The sequence below is a fragment of the Ovis canadensis genome, chromosome 23 (assembly GCF_042477335.2).
Source record: "Ovis canadensis isolate MfBH-ARS-UI-01 breed Bighorn chromosome 23, ARS-UI_OviCan_v2, whole genome shotgun sequence".
NCBI lineage: Eukaryota > Metazoa > Chordata > Mammalia > Artiodactyla > Bovidae > Ovis > Ovis canadensis.
In genome coordinates, this window is record NC_091267.1 from 74,092,410 (window position 1) to 74,119,327 (window position 26,918).

Consider the following 26,918-nt stretch of genomic DNA (forward strand, 5'->3'; position numbering starts at 1 on the left):
TTACTCAATAATATTTCAATAAAGTTTCTTTACTGAAATTATTTATCCTAAATCCTCAAGCACTCTTTGTGAACTCAAGCAGAGCCAGCTAAGGTGAATCAGTGGCTCAACTGTGAAGGCATTTTCCTGCCGCGTTCACTTCATCTGGCCTCAGTAAAACTGTAAATATTCTATCATCAGTTTCTTATAATTATCTTCAGTTTTGAAATAAGGGCAAGGGATATCAATCAACTCTCCAGCTCAGCATGATAAAGGTACCCTTAATATTTGGTTTTAGCCAATTCAAAGGACATTATGTTGAATAAACAGTCTAAGATTTGGACTGAGGCCGAATCACTAAGGTGATAGAATAAGCATTTTGGATTAGCATAACCAGAAAGAGAAAAATAACCCTGGGAACACATATCTCACTTCATGATCAGACTCATAAACTGATGTATGGCAACATGAATATTCTTCCAACAAAAATAAATTGAAGGAAATAAAGACTAAATGTGAAAACAAAGGGAAACAAGATAAATAACATTCTTTGCCCTCTATTCTTTCACTTATATTAATGGCTTTTTACATCAGAGAGTCACAAACAATCTTTAAGTAAAGCCCAACCCATATGTTCATAAAACAATAAAATCATGCTTTTCTAAATGAAACTTTCCTCACAAACTGCTTGACTTAATTATTAACTTAATTATCAACATGTGAAGTAGTACACACTTTTAAGTAGAATTTTCTGTCCTGGCTGTGCTGTGTGGCATGTGGAAATCTTAGCTCCCCACCCAGGGACCCGACCCACGGCCTGCGCTGAAGTGCAGCCTGACCACTGGGCAGCCACGGCAGCCTCAGGCAGAACTGCTGACGAAGCAACACTGCAGCTTCCTCGTGGGGTTAGAATAGGGAGCACCTTAGTATTTCCACATGCAAGAACGGTTTTGACAAGCTACCTTCTGTTTACAGGAAACAACAGATTGCTGCAGGGTTTCTTGTTCCATGTGTATCCAGACAAACATCAAACACGACAATACTAACGGAAAGAGAGCTTCGTACCTAAGGGGTTGGGGGTGGGGGCGGAAGTGAGAGGGTGGGAATGAAAAGAAAAAATTAAATACAAAAGCAAGTTAAAACAATTTTGATAATACTTCTAAGTTACATTATCACAAAATTTAATTTTTTTAGGTTTTCCAGAGGAAGAAATAGGAAAAGAAAGCTACATTTAAATATCAACTCCAACAACATCTTTTTTTGAAATTTATCAAAACTTGAGACCATTACATGTTTAAAATAGTAGAGATATTTAAGTCATTCATAAGGTAAATGACAGAAGTACACAAAACAAGAAAACATAAGACAAAGGTAAAAATCATTAGTATCAAGAGAACAGCAAGATGAACATTTCAAATTTTTTTTAAAAATGGGCATAATACAGGAATACAAACCTCTCAAAAGAAAAAAAGAGCCTATAAATACATTAAAATACGTTTGACTTTACTGATAACTGATATAGAAATTAAAAAATAGATGCCACCGCCACTTAAAATATTTACTCATGTTAAAAAAATAATCCAGATAAAAGTATAATCAAAGAATAATTATAAAAGTATAATAAATACTTCCTGTAAGGCAATCTAGTGCTATGCATCAAGAACCTCAAAGCTATTCACATAGTGTAATCTAATAATGTTCCTTCTAGGAGTTTACCCTGAGAAAATAATCAGACATATGCACCATGATTTCCATATGAAGACATTTGTTGTAATATGTTTACGGGGAAAAAAAAAAACAAGCTAATAGTCACAGGGGAGTTTGATTGAATAATGTACAGCACTTCTCGAGGCTGGTGCACAATGTGGCAACTATGATGCGGACAAAGGAGGGATGTTCACGAGATCACACAGTGTCAGACGCTTTTTCTAGTCCTTTTCTGCCCTAGTTTAAGGCGTCTTTCATTTCTGTGATCCCCCAGGTACTCTACACCTGACGGCAGCTATCATACTGCTCTGATACATCTGACACACAGCCGCTCATACATCTCACGCTTACTAACGCCTTCCCCACCGGCCTGCAAAGTCTCTGCCTGCGCCAGTCTTCTCACCATACAGGTCCAGCTCAGAAGCACTTGTGGATGAGCTGCTTAACTGGGTGGAAGTTACAACACAAAACTAAGCAAACCAAACAGAAACAAAACAACAACCTGTATTTCTCATTCAACTTTTTCAACTACCGAACTCTAATCCATACAGTACTATCTCCTAAACAAGGGAAAGCAAGAGAACCAAAACCCTTTAAATTTGACCACCAATCGTAAAACAAAACCCTGAAAACTGGGCAGATGAAAACATTCAGCTTTGAGAAAGCATATATAAATCACTCGGTATATAAGGTTTAGAACATCCAAGGATACGAGCAGACAGTACGTATGTGAGAAAACACTACTGGTAAAACAGGTGCAGAGAACACGCAGAGCTGTACGGTTTCGCCTGCTAAAATAGCTTATGATATTCTTGCTGCTACTGCTGCTGAGTCACTTCAGTCGTGTCCGACTCTGTGCGACCCCATAGACGGCAGCCCACCAGGCTCCCCTCTCCCTGGGATTCTCCAGGCAAGAACCCTGGAGTGGGTTGCCATTTCCGTCTCCAATGCATGAAAGTGAAAAGTGAAAGTGAAGTCGCTCAGTTGTATCCGACTCTTAGCGACCCCATGGACTGCAGCCCACCAGGCTCCTCCATCCATGGGATTTTTCCAGGCAAGAGTACTGGAGTGGGGTGCCACTGCCTTCTCCAATATTCTTATTTACAAATTAAAGTAGAAATACTGTGACAGATATGATGAAGTGCGTCCCCTCACAGGTTGTTGGTAATATTATAAACTGGTGCTGTTCTTAAGACAAAAGTAAAAAAAAAAAGTTCATATTCTATGGCCCACTTATAATACAGCTGAGAAGTGAGCAAAGAAAATAATCTATTAATAACTATATAAAAAGCTTATGAAAAATATATAACTCAAAATATTATTTATGATACTAAGAATTAGAAATAAAGTGACCAAAAATAGGGGAATAATAAAAGCATCAAGGAATAGCCATATTACCTAATATTAAAAATCTATTAAAATGATTCTTAGGAAGCCTGTGAACTACCTGGGAAAATGCTTCTAAAATTAAGTAGAAAATAAAGATACTAAATAGTACATGGACTATCATTAATACTGTATTAAAAAGGTAAGTACAGAGCTAAGACTGGAGGAAATAAGCCAGAACATCGAGAGGAGGGGTAGGGTGAGTATATGATTTTCCTCCTTATCTCTACTTTGCAAAATGTGATTGTACGATGTTTACAGCGACTAAAAAAAAAATTGAAAAGGAAAGATTTAGAATGCCTGCATCCTAGCCATTCTTGAATATATAGTTCAATTTTCACCGAAGTCCCTGATGGCACAATTCAATCCCCTTCTCTAGTCATTCTTTGTATCATATTATTCACAATAAACTTATGATAATTTAATTGCAGAGTACAGCATGAGAAATGCTGGGCTGGACGAAGCACAAGCTGGAATCAAGATTGCCAGAAGAAATATCCATAACCTCAGATATACAGACGACACCACCCTTATGGCAGAAAGTGAAGAGGAGCTAAAAAGCCTCTTGATGAAAGTGAAAGAGGAGAGACTAAGATCATGGCATCCAGTCCCATCACTTCATGGGAAATAGATGGGGAAACAGTGAAAATAGTGTCAGACTTTATTTCGGTGGGCTCCAAAATCACTGCAGATGGTGATTGCAGCCATGAAATTAAAAGACACTTACTACTTGGAAGAAAAGTTATGACCAACCTAGGTAGCATATTCAAAAGCAGAGACATTACTTTGTCGACTAAGGTCCGTCTAGTCAAGGCTATGGTTTTTCCAGTGGTCATGTATTGATATGAGAGTTGGACTGTGAAGAAGGCTGAGCGCCAAAGAATTGATGCGTTTGAACTGTGGTGTTGGAGAAGACTCTTGAGAGTCCCTTGGACTGCAAGGAGATCCAACCAGGCCATCCTAAAGGATATCAGTCCTGAATGTTCATTGGAAGGACTGATGTTTAAGCTAAAACTCCAATACTTTGGGCCACCTGATGCGAAGGGCTGACTCACTTGAAAAGACCCTGATGCTGGGAAAGATTGAAGGTGGGAGGAGAAGGGGACAACAGAGGATGAGATGGTTGGATGGCATCACTGACTCAATGGACATGAGTTTGAGTAAACTCAGGGAGTTGGTGATGGACAGGGAAGCCTGACATGCTGCGATTCATGGGGTTGCAAAGAGTTGGACACGCCTGAATGACTGAACTGAACTGAATTGCTGCATTTTATAATTGCTTAACATTGTAAAATAGAGTCCACATTTTACAGAACTTTACAACTGTTACAGACCTGGGGTATTCTAATTACTCTATCCGTACGTCTGTCTAGTGTTCAGGATACTAGAAATGTGAAGAAAAACAGCTGCTGACTAATTGAATCAAGGTGTAGTTTGAGGATAAAAAAAACATGATCTTAAAAAATATTTGTACTTATATGCAAAATTACTCTTTCCTTTCAGCAATACGTGAACTGTGAACTCCCTGATGTTCAAGCTGGTTTTAGAAAAGGCAGAGGAACCAGAGATCAAATTGCCAACATCCGCTGGATCATGGAAAAAGCAAGAGAGTTCCACAAAAACATCTATTTCTGCTTTATTGACTATGCCAAAGCTTTTGACTGTGTGGATCACAATAAACTGTGGAAAATTCTGAGATGGGAATACCAGACCACCTGACCTGCCTCTTGAGAAATCTGTATGCAGATCAGGAAGCAACAGTTAGAACTGGACATGGAACAACAGACTGGTTCCAAATAGGAAAAGGAGTACGTCAAGGCTGTATATTGTCACCCTGCTTATTTAACTTCTATGCAGAGTATATCATGAGAAACGCTGGACTGGAAGAAACACAAGCTGGAATCAAGATTGCCAGGAGAAATATCCATAACCTCAGATATGCAGATGACACCACCCTTATGGCAGAAAGTGAAGAGGAACTAAAAAGCCTCTTGATGAAAGTGAAAGAGGAGAGCAAAAAAGTTGGCTTAAAGCTCAACATTCAGAAAACGAAGATCATGGCATCTGGTCCCATCACTTCACAGGAAATAGATGGGGAAACAGTAGAAACAGTGTCAGACTTTATTTTGGGGGGCTCCAAAATCACTGCAGATGGTGATTGCAGCCATGAAATTAAAACACTTACTCCTTGGAAGAAAAGTTATGACCAACCTAGATAGCATATTCAAAAGCAGAGACATTACTTTGTTGACTAAGGTCTGTCTAGTCAAGGCTATGGTTTTTCCTGTGGTCATGTATGGATGTGAGAGTTGGACTGTGAAGAAGGCTGAGCGCCCAAGAATTGATGCTTTTGAACTGTGGTGTTGGAGAAGACTCTTGAGAGTCCCTTGGACTGCAAGGAGATCCAACCAGTCCATTCTGAAGGAGATCAGCCCTGGGATTTCTTTGGAAGGAATGATGCTAAAGCTGAAACTCCAGTACTTTGGCTACCTCATGAGAAGAGCTGACTCACTGGAAAAGACCCTGATGCTGGGAGGGATTGGAGGCAGCAGGAGAAGGGGACGACAGAGGATGAGCTGGCTGGATGGCATCACCGACTTGATGGACGTGAGTCTGCGTGAACTCCGGGAGTTGGTGGTGGACAGGGAGGCCTGGCGTGCTGCGGTTCATGGGGTCGCAGAGAGTCGGACACGACTGAGCGGCTGCACTGAGCTGAACTGAATACATAAAAACAGAGCTCCCAGAGCTCAACAGACAGCGCTGCAGATTAACTTCTTTTTACAACTATTAAATACAGTTTTTAAAATGTAGGTGAATAAATCTGATAAAGACAATCTTCTTATGAGAGTATATTTCTTTAGAAATAATTTCTTCAGAAAGCCAATATCGCATTAAAGTCTCTATATCTGAATTAACAAACTGAAATACCAATAAAATGTCATTATGGGCTCATAGTGTACTTACTAAGTTAGAGTAAGTTAGGATCTGTTTAGTTTGGGCTCTGTGACAACTGAACAGGGCTGAAAAGACATTCAGTTTATATTACACTTTGTTAAGCAAAGGGATAATCAAAATTTTAGAACATGTTTAACCAACTTAAGAAAACTATTTTCAAGTATTACAATAGCTTCCATTTGCATAAAAATAATCAAATGCTGATTAAAAATGAATCTTCTTTATTCACTTAATCAAGGATGCATTGTTAGAATTTAGAATTTCTATTACTGTACTTTTGTAAAGTAATAAAACTGCATTTCTTTTAAATATCTTATAATTCTGACTATTCACACTATTTACATAGAGAACCCTCTGCTGCTGCTGCTTAGTCACGTCTGTCGTGTCCGACTCTGTGCGACCCCATAGACGGCAGCCAATCAGGCTCCCCTGGGATTCTCCAGGCAAGGACACTGAAGTGGGTACAGAACCCTCTAGCTTGTCCAAAACAGTGATGGGAACAGTAACAGGTGGACTATGTTTTGCAAAACTGACTTGCCATTGAAAAATGTACTAACTGAAATTATTAGACTCCTGTTTCAGCTATCTCTGTTTTAATTTTTTTTGCAAAGGTAAATACTTTCTGATGTTGCAAAATATATTTCTTAATACATTCATTAATAAGGTCATACATCATTAGTATTCTGATTTCAGATGTGATTTTTCACTTTTTAGATTTTTTTAAATTAAACATGCTTATGATAATCTGCTTTGGTATCTTTTGACAATGAAATTGATGATAATTTAAAATACTCTAATACTAAAAATTTTTTAAATAGAAGATAAAACACTAATATTTTCCCTAATATAAGTCGTATGATTAGCTCAGTCTACACTGTGAAATATTTTTGACTTAAAATTCAACTTTAATTACTCTTCCTTCCTTCATTTCTAATCCAGGAAACTAAATCTATTTCTAGATTTGTTTGTATTTTTGAATCTATAATACATTTCTTTAAATATTTAGATTAAAAGATTTACATTGCTTTAGAATTTAAAGGCTCAAAAAAGAAAAGGGCTTATTGATCTTTAAGTGACTATGTAGGGGCTGGCACATATTCTGAACACTCAAACATCCACCTCCTAAAGACAACCTCCGGGGGTGTGATCGTAATGAAACTTGTGTGTTGTCCCAAAAGGAGGGTTAGAAATGATCTTATCTTCTACTTTTTTAATCTAGACTAAAGCCTGTGCATATTCTAATTCATATGCACTTTAATGGATTCTGATTATAATTGAACTGTTTATCCTGAAATTTCACCAATAAAGGAGAAAAGAGTCAATAGCATTAAGTCTCATTATGTTTATATGCTGATAGACTTCAAGTTTTCTTTGACAATTGAAAATTCTAAGCCTCAAGTCAAGGTGACTGGTGAACATGTCCATGTGGTTCATATAACATCTTCACAGATACACCCCAGATCAGGTTCTGGGGGAGAAATGAAGAAACAGGTGTGGGGAACCTTGTTAAGAGAAGGAGGTTACAAGAACTCCTGGGTTCCAGATCACTTAGGACGTTAGGGTCTACTAGGAAAAGATGTTGAGGACACCCTTCTAACCCTAAAACAGGAGATACTAGGCTTCCCACAAAATGGACCCAAGTCTTGGACACATAATGGCTTTACAAAATCCTATATAAATTATCGATAGATGATAATCTGTTGATAGCACAATGGTGAATCCCTAGGTTTATTCTAATTGAGACCAAGATCCTACATTTGGACTGAATTTTGAAACTGAGTAATGTGCATATTTTTTGCACCCATAAGGATTTAAGTAAAGATGAAATAAAATTTGAAAGCAAATGAAGAACTCTTTTCTTCAAAGCAGACACGGAGAGAATCATTGTTCTCACTGATTTCTAGAGAATGCTTCAGACTCACCCAAATCAAGCTGTTCTTTTTTGGTTTTATAAGAAAACTTCAATCTTCAATGAAAATGTATTCCCTAACTTTTAAGAAAATATTCTAAAAGGTTTCTGAATCAAAAGGAATATTTGGACTATGACATATTTAAGGGTAAATATAGAAGAAAATGTATTTAAAAAAGAATGAACAAATCAAAACATAATTTACAGTGCATGAAAGGAAAGCAACAAAAACTTGAATTTTTATAAGTCATTGAGATTTAAAATTCCTCTACAATCTATCAGAACTTTCTAACACTGGATGTAAGCAACATTTTAGCAACTTCAGGAAATAAACAGAAACACAAGACAACAGGTAATACTCTGAAAATGGCACGACACGGAAAGCTGCAGAGAACAGATAAAGGCACAGACAGTTCTTCCAGAGTAAAAATGCCTGCAATGTATTCCTCAGGATTCACATGTTTTTCATTTCCAGAGGTCAAATACTTAGAGAACGGTCAGTATATCATTTAAAACTTGCTACTAAAAATTAAAATCTTAAAACACTTTATACCCAGTACTTAGAAGTAGGTAGGTCGACATCGAGGCAAGAAGAATGCTGAACAGTCGATCGAAGAGGACGGGAGGGCTCAGGAGAGGCGTGACGAAGGAGGAGGCTGCAATAAGACAGATTTGGGTGGAGTCAGGAAGAGGGTCACAGTGCAGAGTCTAAAGCACCGAATAATCTGTTACCACTTCCAGCATTTATTGCTTGTGTGACATTTAAAAGGAAACTACGTTTGCCCTACTCATTTTTGTAAGACACTTAAAACTCCATATGTTTAACGACATTCCCTCACTTTAACCGTATTTTAGTTCAGATTTTTTCAGTGTATATCCTCGCTCTTGCTCACTGTAATAACTCCTAAGAGAATAATGTAAATAATAAAAATAAAAAATATTACTCAAGATACAGCAACTTTTCTCTTAATTAGACATTTAATTCAAAGATAGAAGCTGATTTTCCCTAAACCCGGCCCCCCTGCTCTTCTCCAAGTTTCCCCCTGCAAAGTATTGCACTGAAGAGTTGTAGCATGCCAGTTAGAACAGGAGACAGGAGGAGGAGCCCGCCACACAAGAGGCCGTGACGGGAGCGGTCCGCGCAAGGGAGGCCCTCTTCCCTCGCAGGCCAGGAAGCAGTCACGTCACTTGGGGAGCAAACGAACTGGGGCAGGGGCAGCTAGTAAAGAATCCACCTGCGGGGCAGGAGACACTGGCTCGACTTCTGGGTCAGGAAGATCCCCTGAAGAAGGGATGGGCTACCCACTCCAGTATTCTTGGGCTTCCCTGTGGGTCAGACGGTAAAGCATCCGCCTGCAATGTGGGAGACCTGGGTTCGATTCTCGGGTTAGGAAGATTTCCTGGAGAAGGGCATGGTAACTCACTCCAGAATTCTTGCTTGGAGAATCCCATGGATTCTGCCGGGCTACAGTCCATGGGGTAGCAGAGTCGGACACGACTGAGCAGCTGAGCACAACTAAGCATAAACTTCCCAATCTTTATTCTGGAAGGAAAATGTGCACGATTTCCTAACCCTCCTGGTTAAGATGGCAATATGTGCCACGCTCTGCTAAGCTGCATCGACTCTCCGCAACCCTAAGGGCTATAACACACCAGGCTCCTCTGTCCACTCAATTCTCCAGGCCAGAATACTGAAGTGGGTTTCCAGGCCCTCTTCCAGGGAATCTTCCCGCCCCAGGGATCAAACCTGCCTCTCTTCCAGCTCCTGCAATGGCAGGCAGATTCTTCACCATTAGTGCCACCTTTAGAATTAAATGTTTCAGAGAATGAAGACAGATCCCTCGGGAGGGCATCCTGGATGAAAGGCTTATAACTGTTTAACCATGGGGCAAGTCTGTTAATCCATTTAAGCAATCTTTTATTTTTCTCAGGGAACAGAATAGCACCAGAACATGGTACGATCTGAACACATTTTTTTAAAAAAATGAAAGAGAAGTCTCTCTATTGTCATGCACAATAAATTTAAATAGTAACTCTAGTAATCAAGATAATTTAAAAGGAACAGTCTACATAAAGCCCATAATGAAATAAAGCTCATACAGTGAAAACAGAGTTACGTTTACAAGAGATACTTCTTGTCCAGCTCCACTTACACAATAACCATGGTGTTTGGAAAAGGTGCAAATCAAAACTTTGAGAGACACATGTCAGCTTCCTGTTGTATTGTTACACGTCTGCTTGGAGTTTAAGGGTAATCCAAGGTAAAACACTCCTATCCCTTAATGCTCTTTGTCAGGCAAAGTTCCACCCAATGATCTTTTTTATTAAAATGATGAACAAAAAGCGTTTTTAAACAAATAAAGGTTAAACTGCACATCACATCATCCATAGGCATTACAAACTGTCGTCTTCTCCTTTTTTTTTTTTTCATGAAAAATATGGACTTCCAGTTTGCTTCTGCCTGGAAGGCAAAGGCTGCCTTTAAATGGAATGTTTGCTCCTCAAGCACATTCTACAGAGAGCTACAGAGGAGAACGCTTTGAAACACACAACTGGCTTTATAAATGTGTGATGTGTTGGGAGATGACTAAGCAATGTTATTTTCAGCAAGGGAAACACAGATAAAATTTAACTGCTTCCTAGTCCCTGTTCCCTGTGTAAGAACTGGGAATTTATGGACTGACGTGAAACTTCAGCATAGGAGTCCTCTTCACAGAGCCTTCCTCCTCCTGGAATCACTTTTTATCAGGTGTGAATGAATATGCAGCCTTATTATCAAGTCATAAATGTTCTCTCAGGAATTCTTATTAACACATGAATGCTCACAAGAGTTCTAATTTTCTTTATCAAATTCTAGCAAGAGACAGAAATAATAGGTACTTGTTATTATTTTCTCACAACAAACTTGTTTCAGTAACAATAATGCAGATGTCAATGGATGATTTTAAGATGCACCCTGATGGGAAGTCACCTCACTCGACTTGACTGCCCTCTTACCTAATATTGTCCAGCTAACAATCTGATTGAGAAGCGGCAGTCCCTGTTTCTCGAGCAGACTCTTATGGGTCCCATACACAACGCACACGGAAAGCACGATGCTCAGCATCTGAAAACAGACCCAGGAGACGTGAGAAGAGGTGGTGGTGAGTGGCCAGGTATGTATCAGAAAGATACTTAGAAAACCGCTTCAACAGCTGGGATCTGGCCCAAACGCTACTGAAACTGGACCCGCTCACCTTCCTGTGGCCAAGACCAAGAGTTGGAATTCCTGTACTGAGCGAAGGGCCTTCCTTTACAAGCACAAACGAGGCGTTCTACACTTTCAAGAGTACTGTAGCACGCGTCACCACGCCGTGCCTGCTTAGGAAGATGTTCTCAGTCCTGAAGGTTTCCTAAGCCATGGGCATGCAGAGGATGGATGCACACAGCCTGGTGCGTGTGCCTGAATGTCTCCCCCCTCTGGCCTCACTCACGGCAGGTCTGTTCACACACTCAGTCCGTGGCTGTGGCCTGAGGGGTCGCTGGTGCTGAGAATACAAGGAGTGTAGAATTCTTCAGAGAGCACACATAAGCTGGTGGAGCTGGTAAACTATGGCTTGTGGGCTGCTGCTTGCTTTTCGAAATGCTGCTTTATTGAAATGCTGTTTTCTTCACTGTTGAATAGTCACTCCCATTCATTTGCCTATTGTCGATAGCTCCCTTTGCCCTACAACGGCAGAGCTGAAAACTGACAACAGGCTCCATACGGCCCACAAGCCTAAAATATGTACAATCTAGCTCTTCAGAGATATGTGTGCTGACCCCTGAATTAGTGGATTAACAGCCAGTTTAAGAAATGAGCTAAACTATGGTTGTGAATCAAGCAAACTCTCTTAAAGTTCAGATTAGCAACCTGATCACCAAATCCTAGAGACACATTTAATTTACTCCTGTTTTCAGTGAATTAAGGAGAAATGCTGTCAATATATCTAGGACACAGTCCTAGGATCCTTTCAATTATAAGCCACATTCTCATTTCAGTACGTTAAAATGTGAAAAGACACAAATCTTCAAATCAAACATATACATATACACATATATATACACATATATATAAACACGGCACACAAGAGAGGAGGGAGTGCGCATTAGCAAGGTTAAGGTGAGAGGGAATTTTTTTAAAAAATCAGATTTTCCTTATATTTAGGAGCATTTCTAACAAAGTCCATACGAAGTTTAACATGGCATTTGTTCCTAAGAGTGAGATGCATGAACACTCACCTTTGTCAAAATACTCATTATTACAGGTGAATTTTGTCAAAGCTACTATGGGTTAGTGTAAAGCCAATCAGAGACCAAATAAAATGATAAGATATGTTTCAATGGCTCGATAGGATCTTCAATGAAAATATCTCTCTTTTTCATATGTTCTCTGTTTTCTCCAAGAATGAGTTAACATCTTTCATGTCTTGTATACTTTAAGTTTTGAGTGTTCTTGGAACTACTATTATCCCAGCTTGACTCTGAGTAAATTTTTTGAGAAGACTCAGATATGTTTTCTTTTTAATCAATGTTCTAGATGTGGCTTATTTTTTATTGTTTAAAAGGAAAAAAAAAAAGTGACTTCTACTCATCTACAGTAAAGCTATCATTTTACAGAATATGACATCATATAACCTCTTACCACCCTACTGAATATTGTCTCTACTGATTAAAAATAAACAGACTGAAGCTTTATTATTGAAAATCACACATATAGTACAAAGAGTAGCTGGGAATTAACTCAATTTGGAAACATCAAGTTCAAAGTTCTTTTCACCACTCCAAAGCCACCAACCAAGGTGAAGTTTATTTTCTCCTAGCATGTCATCTGCAGTCTTAATGTGGCTAATCTTCACATAAACATACTCAGCAGGTGCTTTCCCTTCAAAGAACTTATTCTTTCCTGACCCCAAAGAGGACAACACAGAATCTCAGACCAGAAGAAGCCCTTTTCAGTTTAACCTCTTGATCAATACCTCTTCAGTTCAGTTCAGTTCAGTTACTCAGTCGTGTCCAACTCTTTGCAACCCCATGGACCGCAGCACACCAGGCCTCCCTGTCCATCACCAACTTCCAGAGTTTACCCAAACCCATGTCCATTGAGTCGGTGATACCATCCAACCATCTCATCCTCTGTCATCCCCTTCTCCTTCAGCCCTCAATCTTTCCCAGCACCAGGATCTTTTCCAGTGAGTCAGCTTTTCACATCAGGTGGCCAAAGTAGACTTATACCTCCTTAATCTCTGCCCTCGGGGTAGGGGCAGGGGGTGGCTCCTGTTGACCTTGTAGCTATTTTAGAGAATGTATTTCCTTTATTCCTTCTAGAGAATGTATTTCCATTTAATATCTTAAACAGAAAACTCTCTTCTCAGCTCTTCTTATTGAGTAATAAAAGCATGATGGCATCTTAAGAATGAAATAATTAAATACAACCATAACGTCCATTTTAGCATATCACATATATAGTATACTATTGAAAATCTGTAACCCACCTGTAATAGATGTAACACCAGCTCTTCATTTATAAAACTATCGTTTCTTTTTATGACAGATGTTACAACAAACAGGGATAGCAGAAGAACCAGCAAGCCTGCACCTACTCTGTTTAAAACACAATTCACAACAGAATAGGTGAGTGGCAAATCTATATGGAGACTGTTTATATAATCTCATTTCCTCTTAGCCTAAGTCCTGTTCAACTGTGTCGACAGTACTTGAACAGGACAGACAGGGAGAGACTAGTGAAAGGAGGGGAGGGTCTTCACAGAGATAAGAGCATCAGAGCAATGGGAAGTAACAAATGAAGCAGAATGTCTGAGTTCGTCTCTGCACATGCTGTCTACAGTTCGAAACAACTGCAAAGTGTTTCCACTTAGTAACCAGTAAGGTATGGCTAACAGAGAATAGTCCTAGAATTCAATACTATTTTTTGAGCTCTGCAAATAAATTGACTCACAGAATAATTTCTAATCTAGTCCATAATTATTATTCTCACAGAAATGAGAATAAATGTATTAATTTATAGATAACACATACTTTAAAATTAACATATACTTTTAAAATGTTGTGGTTTCTTTCAGTTAAAAAGAATACCTTCATCTATTAAAGACTGAGTTAGACTGCTAAAAAATTTCCTTACACAGAGTCCAAAAGAAAGTAATGAAGATGATTACATGATTAGAAAATAAGAGAGTAAAAGGTTAAATGAAATAATGATCATTTAGCTTCCCAAGCACATACACACACAGCCAATAGATTATATGATAATAATTTAAAATTAAAAACACAGGTAACCAGTTATTTTACAGATTTGTTGGGATACATCAAGGGGAAATAAGCATAAGAGCAGCAAGGAGAATTCAAGTAAGGCATAAAGAATTTTCTAACAGCATACGTGATTAAAGCTGTCAAGGTGCACAGAGACTCCCCCCTCCCCAGTGGATATATTTATGTTCAAAGTAGAAGAGAATTTCGTCTTTCTACGACATTAAAAGTGTGGACTTGCTCAAAGGCGAAGACAGAGATGATATTAGTCATCAGCAGCTTCCTGGACCTGTTAATTTCAGCAACCGAACATGCTTTTCATGTCAAATCATGCACTGATTCCCCCAAAATACAAGAGCTTCCAGACATTTTTTAAATTGTTGGAAATTTAAGTTACCACTGGCACAATTTCATTTTTTATGAAGGCTCAGAAGCATCTTCAGGGAGTTTCAATGCCTCTCAGAGCCGGGCCAAAACAATGACTCATGGTTTAATATTAATATTTTAACTTCCAGGTTGTTCACATGATTTTAAACTCATGGCCAAGATGTGGTTCATATAGTGTTGACTGAGAAAAACAACTGTATTCAAACGAAAGTAAGGTAAAGTAGTGTCCATACACTAGGAAGATGTCTGGCTCTCGTCCTACGACAGGCAAAAGCGGGAACACGGCCAGCAGGAAACAGAAGAGAATCCAACTCAGCGAGGTGCGCTAGAAGAAAGAGGAAAGTCACCTTTAGGCACTGCGGCGCAAGCAGCCGTCCTCATCGTTTCGCAGACTACACAGACTACACAGTTAGTGAAACTAAAAGGAAAATTCAAAGCCTTACATTTGTTTACTCTGAAAGTAATACAGCTGCTATCTGTGAAGGATCTGTTACATTGGAGGCACTCTGTTAAGTATGATTTAGGTATTATCTCCTTTAATTCTCACAATAATCTCAAGAGGTAGGCTATATTATTCACAGCATTTCAGATCATGGTACTGAGCTCAGAGACGTCGAAGCGTGTAGCACCAGATCTAAGACTAGTAAATCAAAGAGCCAGGACTTAAACCTGGCCTTGAACTCTTTCTAAGCAAGCCCTTCATTCAGTCCTTTGTGCATGCTCGGTCGTGTCTGACTCTCTGGGACCCCACACTATAGCCCGCCAGGCTCCTCCGTCCATGGGATTATCCCAACAAAGAATACTGGAGTGGGTTGCCCTTTCCTCCTCCAGGGGATCTTCCTGACCCAGGGATCAAACTCACGTCTCCTGGGGCCCCTGCACTGGCGGGCGGATTCGCTACCAACTGGGAAGCCTCATTCAATTTATGGCCCAACATACGCTGGTGACGGCTTCGAGAGAGCTAGCCTACTATTAAATGATTGTGCCCAGGAGGGATAAAAGTAAAACCATTTTTGTAGTTAGATTAAGACAGAAAAATTAATTCCACTAACTGGAACATCTTGTAGGTTCTCATAGAACAGAAAGAAGAAATGTCTATCCTCGTGCTACCTCCACCAAAAAGCATCAAAGTGGAAACAGGAGAATATTTTTTGTAGCACATTGTAATTACCTATGTAGTTAAAGGCAGAAAATCAGGAGTAATTACAATAATAATTCAGTAAAAAAAAAAAAGTTGTGAAATACGAAGTATAGGATGATTCCTTTCTTCCTCTTTAAGAATGAATGTATAGGAAAAAAATCCAGAAGGGTTAACAACATGCAATGTCTGGGTGATGGGATTGTGGGTGTTTTTTTCCCTAAATCTTTGCTTATTTGCATATTCTAATTTGTCTTCAGGGATACATGCAACGCATAAAAAATAAGCTCTGCAAACCATACACAAAACAAACAACAACAACAACAAAAAACAAAAATCAGGAGTAATTCTATTTTAAAATCATCTATCATGAACACATACTTCTCCAGAGAAAGCACGATGGGGCCCTGGACCAGGGGAGGTGACCCCTCGGATCTGAGCCCAGAACGTGGCCCCTCCTGCCAGCGCTCTGCTCTGGGCAGCTCCTCGGTGGCATAGACATTTGAGGCTAAAGGAACCTAGGAACCCTTTCAGAGAAGGATGTATCAGCTGCACTTCTTGAGTATTTCAATCACCAGAAGAGGAGTTCACTTTGATATGAAAATCTACACGAATCACTGACACCTTTAAGTCAACCTCAGTCCTCCTGTCAAAAGGATCAGGATCTTTATGTAAGGACACATTCTCTGCGTCTCTTAAAAAAAGGACAATTCCCAGAGTTAAAACACATAAACGAAAAAGTCACTATGAATCCGCCCAGAGTTGAAGTGAGTAGTACTTATACCTTTGCTCGAGTCCACAGCGGAGTGATCAACGGCCAAGCGGCGAATGCGACGAGTCCAGCTGTGAGCATGTAGCGGTAGAAAAAACTGAGCACCTGAGAATGCAATGCAGAGAAGACAGGGGAAAGGAGGTCACTGCGAACGCGATACGCACGTGTATGAAAGAGACCCGAAACCGGGTAAGAGGCAAATCACTTACCAATACTTCAACTCCCAGGATAAAGAGCAAGAGGTATCCAAGGAAGCACCACGGACGGAAGGTCAACAGTACGGTGACAAAGCCTTGAATAACTGGGATTCTGTGTAACAGGATTATTTATAAAAAGATTATTTATAACCTGTGTTGAGTATAAAAAGTTAGTTCTCACATGGCAAAACATTAAAATCTTGTGCACAGAAATCAGGAAGTTTTTGATTCATAGATCTTTTAAAAACTAAGATAATTTCTAAGATTTGTTTCAATGCCTTAACTTACCTACACCTTTTTTGAAATCTGGAAATATATTAGGAAAAATGTAACTTCTGAATTAACTTGATAAGGATCACAATAATTTGCTTGGTTTTTTATAAACATTAATGACAATAAATGAGTCTTACTTGATCTGAGTTTAAACATTTTGTTGTTTAGTCGCTAAGTTGTGTCCAACTTTCTGCGACCCCATGGACTGTAGCCTGTCAGGCTCCCCTGTCCATGATTTCCCAGGCAGGAATACTGGAGTGGGTTGCCATTTCCTTCTCTAGAGTTTAAACATGGGCACATGCAATTACAGACACAACATCAGAAATAAAATAAATGAACCCAAATGAATAAAAACTGAGAACATTTTAAAAATTCACTAAAATTAATTTTATATTGAAATCTCAACTGTCTTCAACTTAATCTAGGTAGAGAAAATCTTAATTGCACTTTTTCATTGGGCGAAATAACCTTTTCCAAACTCAATTTAAGATGTCACTAATCGTACACTAATTATAATTAAATGTGACTTCACAACCATTTAAAATGCATTACATACTTGAGTACGTTTTACATTTTATCACAAGAAAAATTTCTTTAGCATTTGTAGTGCATTCTTAAGTAGGAAATTATAAACTGTCAGTATGATTTGGTTTATAACCTTTTTCTAATTAAAAACAATGGTTACACATTGTCATCAAAACAATTAAAGTACCATGCAGGGAAGAAAAGCTAACACCAGTCAAAAGGAGAATGTTTCTTTTGTTCTCAGCAGTGATGATTCAATAAAGTCACTGAGTTTTTTTCTAGAAGAAAAGTGAAATTTCATGTTTTATTTTATCTAATCTATCAAAAAGATAAATACAGAAAACAACATATTTTCAAAATCACAGTGTCCCTTAAAATTTAAGCATGCATGTGCTTAATAATTTAGGAGAGAATTTTAGATAAAACTTCTCATTCTAAGAAGCTTTAAATCAGAAAAAATGACATTAGAAAAAATTCTGATTTAAATATGTGTATCCAGCAACTATACTCCTTTCAAATGGAAAAGTAACAGTCTGTTCTTTTGTCAGTGTCTTTTCACCTTGTATTTGAAAAAGTTAACATTTAAAATATTTTAATATTAATTTTTATTTTGATATTAAGAGGGGATCAAAGCTGGAGTTGGCAGAAATCAGAATAGAAACATACACCGTGTCTTTTCGAGCGTGCTTGCCAACCCCGACAGCACCCTTATTCTGCACCGCCACTCCCGGGTCTGGCTTGCCCAAAGGGTGCCCAAGATTAAGTTTACATTCCAGACGACCGGTGCAGATGCAGAGAGTAACACAGTCCCCAACACGATCCGCACTGCCTGTGAACATGAACCAGCCCAGTGTTACAGCAATTTTGTTTTAAGAGCATGAGAGCTCAGCCTTCATGTTTTCTATGATGATAAGAGTTCATTTCAAGTTCAACCTGTGAGGAAGTTCTTAAAGATGGAACCACAGCATACGGGAATAATCTCCCCTAATTCTCACAGGTACACATTACTAGACTGAATTTAATTACAAGCTTTCATTCATCTAGGTTTACATGATAGCTGGGAAAAGGGCCAAAAATGTCTGGAACAACAGCATGCAAACTGCCTCGTGAAAGATAAAGATACACTGGAAACTGGGATGATGAGATTTCAAAGTGTAAGCCACTCCTGACATAGAAAGGAAGACCCTGCAAGCTGTGAGGGGCAGCCAAGGAAAAAAAAGAGGATGGTTATATGCACCATTTATGCTATTATCCGTGAAATCAGAGGGCTGGGAGATCTGACAGTACTGTAAGTCTCTTTCATGACATGCTACAGAAATCTACTTATGCTAACTTAATGCCTTATAATTACAGATTTAACTGTCAGTGAAGTGAAAAACAAGACCACGAGACGTGTTACTCACTCTCTGAGAACCGCGTACCATATTGGCAACGGCAACAAACAGTAGACGTAGTAAGTCCAGGGACAGGCTTGAATCAGCAGTAGAAGCGCGACGAAAAGGCCAATGGCTACAAAAGTGTATGGCAGGAGACGGCTTGGGTTCTGAAAGTCAAAGAGAACATTGAAAATACTCCAAACTCATGCTCACTGATAGATTCTTAAAAGACATTTTTGAAGTAAAGGAAATACATTACTTTCTTTCAGTGATTCCACAACTAGACGATCGATCTAAGAACTGCGTTTTAAAAGAAACTTGTCACTGGATAAGAGCAGGAAGCCTGGGGCTGCAGCCGTTAGGCAAGTCTCCATTTAAGACTACGTTGCTACAGTTTGCTGTCAAATGACGTGTCTGGACCTCTGAGCATAGTTCTCCTTAGTAACAATTTTATAGATGTTGACTAAGCTCACTGCCTAGCGCACAAACGCCCACTGGATCTACAGTAAACGTGGGACTTCATCTCCATCGGGAACAACGCCTCTATCTGTTCCAGCTTCACCTTGACCGGCCGCGCACGCCACTCTCCCACCAGTTAACCACAGGAGGATCGCTCGGGCGCATCTCCGCTCCCGCCGCCCGCCAAGCAGGAGGGCAGCCGCTCAGTGGCGGCGCGTGGATGGGGAGCCTGCGGGCGCTCTGGGCCGGGAGCAATGAGGCCCACGTCGGGGGCAGTAAGGCCAGCGATGAGGACAAGACGCGCTGACTGACGGAAGCCGCGCTAAGAACAGCGCGGGGGGGAGGAGCAGGACTGCACGGCCCGGTGGCGCCCTCTTGCCTCTGCTCCTTGTTTGCTCTTTCTGTTTCCCCTTGCCTTGCTGCCCAAGCTGAATAAGGGGAGAATCACGAATTATCTTCTGGAGCAGGTGAGGTTAGGGAGGAAAAGCAAGTGTTTTTCTCCCCTTTATAATTCCTCCCTTCTGCTCTAAAATGTCACCAGAAAGGGAGCAAGGAAGCAAGGATAAACTAGAGCAGGGCTGTAAAAAGGAAGGTGAAGCATAGCACTGTGATCAAGAGCTTGGAGCTACACAGATCAGGATTCAAATCCTGCTTCTGTCAATGGCTCACTGTATGACCCTGAGCTGGAGGGAAAAAAAAAACAAAAGAAACTAAGATTCTGAGACTTAATTTCACCCCATCTATAAAATGGGAATAATAATATCCATATTTATTTATCAAGGCTAGTCATGCTTTAATGAGGTTATGAAAAGAGCTTACCAAAATGCCCAGAATATTACTACTGCTTAAGAAGTAACGGTTCCTATTACTGCCTCTATTTTCCTTGTCTCCTCCTCCCCTTCTCTGCATTAGTCCCAGCAGTCAGTGGAGAAGCCTACCCAGTGACTAGCCCTGGAAACGGAGATGCAGGCCAGACAGGATGGAGGACCCCAAGCAAGGGGGCAGGAGGAGAAGGGGCAGAACTCAGAGATGGACAGGGAGGGCCTCTAACGAGGAAGGTGCCCAAGGCAGGCAAGCACTGTAGGGATTGAGACTGGTTTCACATCACTCTGAGAAGAGTAAAATCATAAGAAAATAAATGTAAACAAGTATGTAAAAAGATCCTCGAGGGATCTTCCAGGGTCAGCACAGTATCGTATAATTATCCGAACCTTTGATACATAAAGTAACAGACATCACAAACAGAAATCTACTTGTAGGAAACCAAATCAAAGAGAAGTGGGTTCCGCTAAAGTAAAAATGGAAAGAACTTTAAATACAGGAATGGGAGACGCTTTCTCCCTCGTCACAATTAACTCCGCGCCTTCCCAGATCCTCCAAAAAGCACCTAACTGAGGCTACCCCTCCAGCCAACAGTTCTTAAGTCACACCTCTATGCCACGCTCTGGACAAGGTGCTGACCAAGAAGGAATTCAATCTATACAGAGATGGAAACACGGGGCTGGTTTAAGGGGTTAACCTTTTGAGATTTCCCCAAGTAACGAGAGAACAGGAAAGCATGAAGATAAATAAGGATATTTACTTCTAAAGCAAAAGATGTCTGAACTAGCAAGCAGAGAACAGAGGCAAGTCCAATGCAGAGCTCATCTGGAGGAGCTGTGGCAGATTAGCTCTGAAGACAATGCTCGCTGCAGACCTGTCTGTGACGGAGACACATCAGAAACAACCTGTATCTGTATCGTCTGAGGGACGCTGTCAGGCAGACGCGACATCGCCTCTGGAGGTTGTTGTTCCGTCGCTCAGTCGTGTCCCCACGTGCGACCCCATGGACTGCAGCACGCCAGGCTCCCTGCCCTTCACCATCTCCCGGAGTTTAACTCCCAGAGTTTGCTCAGACTGAGTCGGGGATGCCATCCGACCACCTCATCCTCTGGCTCTCGATTTTCCCAGGCATCACTGGAGTCAGACCAAAAGGTAATTTCAGCGCTTCTGTTCTATTTGCTGTCCCTTTGGCTAAGCCACCGACTCACTTTCACTCTCTCACCGGCTAAACCACTTAGCTTGCCTCACACCTGCCCCCATGTCTGGAGAGGAGGGCAGTGTTTGCTGCGAGCCACTCTTTCCCCCTCCCAGCCGTCGACCAGCCCCCTTCTCGGTGGCATGCAGCCATTCCAGGAGGCAGGGTGCCGGGCGCTGCTGGGGCCTCCACGCTCCCCAACTGCAGGCGCCAGGCTCTGCGGCTGCAGCCCCTCACCCCCAACTGCTCTCCATGCCCCCCTTTCGTCAGTGCTTCCGGCTTCTGGCAACGCATTCTTCCTCCCAAACTGCTTACATGCTGTCACGTCACTAAATTATAAACTCTCACTGAAGAAGAATCAGAATGCTTTTGCAAACAGAACCAAAGGGTTCAGAATATTTCTAATGAACTCAACTGTAGTGGTCAGTTTGGGGCGATTTTTAAAATACTGTTTATTTTATATTGGGGAATAGACAATTAACAACGCTGTGATAGTTTCGAGTGGACAGCAAAGGCACGTGGCATTACTACTCAGCACTCAAACCTCCATTCCTCCCCGTCTTAGCTGAGCGGCCCTGTGCAAGCCCCTTAAACAGCTCCAGTCTCCTCCTTTTTGTACAGCCTGCTTCAGCAGTCACAAGCTCAAAGGGGCAAAATGAGCTTCCAATAGCCAGCTGAGTGCCTAGATATAGCCTTCACTAAGACATCTTTGTCTCTTTTCCTGTCATGTAAGAAATTATTTTTATTTTAGCCCATTCCACATACATTCAAATAATGAAAATTACTTGGGTTAAATTATTTAAGATGCATTAAAGCACTGTAAAAATGGAATAAACACTACTGTTCTTCCTTCCATTATAGAAAAATAAAATATGAAGTTGAAAAAACTTACTGTTGGAAATGTGTACCGGCTATTCTTATCAATAATACACCATCTGGATATATTACTTTTTAGAGGATTTGGACAAGGTAATAATCACTAGAGAGTGAAGTAAAGAAAACGCAAGCGGCATACTGTCCCTGGTGAGTGACAGAGATAAACTTTAAGAGAGTGAAGTGTTTTAATATGAGCCATATATGTGCTGTTATATTTTCTCAGTTGTATAAAGTATTGCTAGAGAACAGGGTTTTTTTGTCTGGTGTTGAAAGTACAATAAATGAGAGCTAACTCTTAAAATGAGGATATAGAGGAAGTTTGAAATTCATGTTTAAGAATTTTGGAAAGATGAAAAAGGGAAGAACAGTTCCAAAAAATATATATATTGTTTTAAAAGGAACATTTTGAATAAGTGATTTTATCTCTTTCCAGCTCCTAAACTTAATAACAGATGAAGTTAAATATATCGCTCTGAAATTGTTTTCTGATTACCTATACTGTAGAAAGATATGGAATACTTATAACACGCTAAATAAATATAAAAATAAACAGAAAGTCCACACAGTTAACGCCGTAGGTGAATGTAAACTGCACAGCTGTCTTTATAGCCCTCTTCTGTTACAGGACTATTATTACTGATATGCTCTTTTCCCCACTAAAGAAATAGAGATTTCTGAGAAAAGGCACCTCGACAAAGGCGGAAGACAGAGCTGGCTTAGAGCGACGGGGGCCCTGTGCGGGCGCCCTACAGTCGATCAGACTCCATTTCCTTCCTCAGCCCTTTGGTCTGGCAGCATCGTCTGAATCCAGTTTTTCTGAACATACCTTGGCCTTTGTGCTAACGCCTCTCGTAAGGTTGCAGTGAGACTTGATGATCAACAGAGACGCGTAAGAGATCCAGCCCACAAAGCCGAGGACGACGTTGGAGGCCAGGAAGAGCCTGTCGTAGGTGTGGTAGTAGGCCAGGCCTCTCAGGGCGAGGTCGATCAGCTCCCGACAGAGCGAGACCTGGGGAGAGCGGGACACACGGCCACGCGGACAGAGGAAGGGGACCGCGCGTCAGGGGGAGGGGAGGCCTCACAATCAACGTGGCTGCAGACCGTGCAGCAGAAACAGATTCTGGTTGGTCAAGGATCTTCTTGCAAGGGGTAAATAAGAAAAAAATCCCGAATAAAAGAAATTTTAAAATCTTGATAAGAAAGGATATTTTTAAGTGCAAACTATCAATGCGATGTGTAGTGACTTTAGAGGACTCATTTTGTGGAAATTACCCTCAGAGGACGTGAGAGAAATGTCTCTTTAACTCACAGACTGAGAGGGTGAGCGTGCGGTTGCTGGGGGAGGAGGGAGGGGCCGTCAGGGAGCCTGGGTGGACCGTACACACTGCTGTGCTTAAGATGGACAACCAGCAAGGGCCTCCGGTACGGCCCAGGAAGCTCCGCCCGGCGCCACGCGGCCGCCTGGCCGGGAAGCGCGGCTGGGGGAGAAGGGGCCCATGTACATGTGCGGCTGGGTCGCCTCACTGTTCACCTGACACCATCCCAACAGCGTTCCTCGGCTACACCCTAATACACAATAAAAATACATTTTTTAAAATGGCTCTATATGTCCCTGATAGAAAGGCTCATATTCACATGTTTTACTTTCTTTTTATTAGATTACCCAAATCAGCTATAAAGTGAAAATGAAAGTCACTCAGTCGTGTCCAACTCTTTGTGACCCCATGGAACTCTCCAGGGCAGAATACTGGAGTGGGTAGCCTTTCCCTTCACCAGGGGATCTTCCCAATCCAATCAGTTATAAAACATTATTAAAACAGCTTAATATTTTAGAGGAGTGTAGCTTGCCATTGTGAAACTATAATAAAAATAAGCATTAGAAAGGCCATCATACTACTTAGGCAATTTTAGAAATGAAAATAGAATTCTCTTTTACTTTAAACTTATACGACCATTTAACAAAGAGGAAAATTTATGGAAAAGACAATGGGGCAGGGATTGGGAAAAGTCAAAGCTTCAGAATAAACTAGTAAATTTATAGTAGCGTGAAGCTAATTCTAAATGTACAAACGTGCCACGCTCTAAAATAGTATGCAAAGGCAGGATGACAGGAGCTTGGAAGATCCTTTCTCACGACAGAAAACAGCAACTGTTCATCAACAACACTAACCTAAGAAAGCTCACCTGTAACATTATCTGAAATTAGAGAAGTCTATCCATGGGGTCAAAGCAGCTGCTTCGGAAATTCAGCCCTTGCACGCAGGGTGAGGACAGCTCCCTGGCTGGCTCATTGCGCTCCCACCATATCTGCCCCTTTCCATACCTGAACGGTCAGCTATTTATACACACAAGGCCTGCGTACTTACTGCTTCATCATACTTCTTCTGTTTTATATAGTATCTTGCTTTTCTTAAAATGTTGGCCTGTTTAGTATCAGATAGCGACCTATAAAAGAAAATAAAAAGGCTTAGGTTTAAAATGTTTTCTCATTTCAATTATATTTTTGCCTTTTTTTTTTTTCGCTTGATTGAAAATAAAAGAATAGAATAGTGAAAATTGAGAAAAGGGAAAGAAACAAACTCTGAGCCAAACTGTATGTTGGTTATCTGAACTCTCCCAAGAAATAGTTTATAGTTAAATTTGGTTTTCTTGACTCAAAATTGCAACTGCCAAACTCCACTGAAAACAGTCACACAATACGTCACTGGAAGAAATGGAATGCTCTGGCTAACAAAGAAAAGTATGATTAGATCAACAGAATTAGTGAAACAGCAAATGAGTGATGAGCGTTACAACACTCAGCCCTCTCACGCTCGTGGCAGATGCGACAGACAGGACGGACTTATTACCCTGTCTTGTGTCCCTGGGGGTTTCCCGGTGGCTCAGCTGGGAAAGAACCCACCTGCAGTGCAGGGGACCCCAGCTCGATTCCTGGGTCAGGAAGACCTTCTAGAGAAGGGATGAGCTACCCACTCCAGAATTCTTGGGCTTCCCTTGTGGCTCAGCTGGTAAAGAATCTGCCTGCAACGCAGGAGGCCTGGGTTCGGTTGTCCCTGAGCCAGACAGGGCCTGACAGTTTTCATTATCAAAGAGAGCCGGGCAGAGCTTAACCAGCAAGTAGTCAGTCAAAAATCGGAATCGATTTGCAATTTTGGTATTAGACCATATACTTTTTTGGTTTCCCTATCTTTCATTTCTCTTTCTACCACTTCCTTACCCTTGTTTTACCACAGTAAAAACCTTAAAGACACAGGAACAATACTCCTTACTGCATAAGTAATCTTTAAATAAGTATAGTTAACACGAAATTGGAACACAAACTGTTTAACTAGAATCTACATTCCTAAAGTGCATACCTTTACATTATCAAAGTGTAAAAACGTTATTGAAGAATATATTGGGTCAGATCATATGACACTGATGTTTCTGTACGTCAATAACTACTAAAAAATTTTTCTTACAATTTCATACAGCTCAACATATAGTCACTTGTCTTTTTTCTACTTGGTTTCAGAAAGTCATCTTTAAGCATTGTTATTAATTTGGGTGGGTCACAGACATCTTTCAGGATCTGAAACTCACTCCAGAGTTTTCAAAATAAACATAATTCAAACTCTTATGTAAGATTTTAAGAAAGTTCAAGACCCATAGAGACTCATCTGTGAGCTCCCTCGAGTTCTGTAGAGACCCTGACTAAGAAGAATCCGGGCCCACTCCGAGGAGTCCCAGGTCCTCCCACTCGTGGGAACCGGCACACTCCATCAGGACTTCCCTGTAGCTCCTACGGTAACGAAGCTGCCTGCCGTGCAGGAGGCCCGGGTTCGACCCCTGGGTCGGGAAGATCCTCTGGAGAAGGGGATGGCAACCCACCCCAGTAATCTTGCCTGGAGAACCCGTGGACAGAAGAGCCTGGGGGCTACAGTCCGTAGGGTAGCAGAGTCGGACACGACTGAAGGACTAACACTACCCCTAAACACTGTGTCAGACTGGAGGGGATCCCCTGGACTCACTGGGACGTGGAGGAAAAAGGTACCAGGAAGCAGGAGTTCATGACGAAAACTGAGTTCCTTCGAAATGTTGCCATGATCCAGTTCAGTTCTCTGTCTTTCAGACACCTCACAGTTTGGAATATCTTCCTAGAAGTCTTTGAAATGGAATTACTCGGCCAAAGGACACAGGCGCTCATTGAAGGCTACATCTAAGAGGAAATTCCAAAGTTCTATAGAAACCTCCTAAGACGATCTCCCTTCTCCTTGCTCTAAACCACTCCACATCCTAAAATCTTCTAATGTACTTGAAATTGAGATGGGCATCTTATTGTCTACTTCATCAGTTCTAAACTTCCTGGACTTCTGATGACCATCTCCTTCTCTTCTATTTAATTTCCCATTACCCCAAATATAAACTCTCAGCTTTATAAAATGGTTAAGCTTTTCGTCGTTACCTATCTCGCATTCATGTCTGAGTTATTATTCATAAAGATCCTCTTGTCTCTGCTTTCCAAAATAAAATCTGCATCACCCTTTATGATCCACTCCAAATCTCACCGCACACCATTAGCACTTTAGTGTGGTCTAATCACCAATTCATTTCTCTCCAACTAAATTTTAACCTCCATGCGGGCCATTAATTATTTTCATTAATATCAATAATGCTCAGGAAAGTGCAAAGCACATC

General features: G+C 40.7%; 1 protein-coding gene across 8 annotated transcripts in view; it reads right to left on the reverse strand.

Moving 5' to 3' along the window:
- PIGN (phosphatidylinositol glycan anchor biosynthesis class N) overlaps positions 1-26,918 on the reverse strand; it is a 103,060-nt gene that overhangs the window by 37,105 nt on the left and 39,037 nt on the right. For all 8 annotated transcript variants that reach the window (XR_011252439.1, XM_069569118.1, XM_069569116.1 and 5 more), the window contains 10 exons: positions 24,608-24,686; positions 23,068-23,250; positions 18,917-19,056; positions 16,728-16,827; positions 16,531-16,623; positions 14,842-14,933; positions 13,450-13,558; positions 10,934-11,042; positions 8,490-8,592; positions 942-1,044 (listed from right to left, as the gene is read on the reverse strand). Coding sequence is in view for 7 of the 8 variants with exons in the window: in XM_069569118.1 (XP_069425219.1) it covers positions 942-1,044; positions 8,490-8,592; positions 10,934-11,042; positions 13,450-13,558; positions 14,842-14,933; positions 16,531-16,623; positions 16,728-16,827; positions 18,917-19,056; positions 23,068-23,250; positions 24,608-24,686 (1,111 nt within the window). In the remaining variant the exon portion in view is untranslated. The remainder of the gene's footprint in view (positions 1-941; positions 1,045-8,489; positions 8,593-10,933; positions 11,043-13,449; positions 13,559-14,841; positions 14,934-16,530; positions 16,624-16,727; positions 16,828-18,916; positions 19,057-23,067; positions 23,251-24,607; positions 24,687-26,918) is intronic.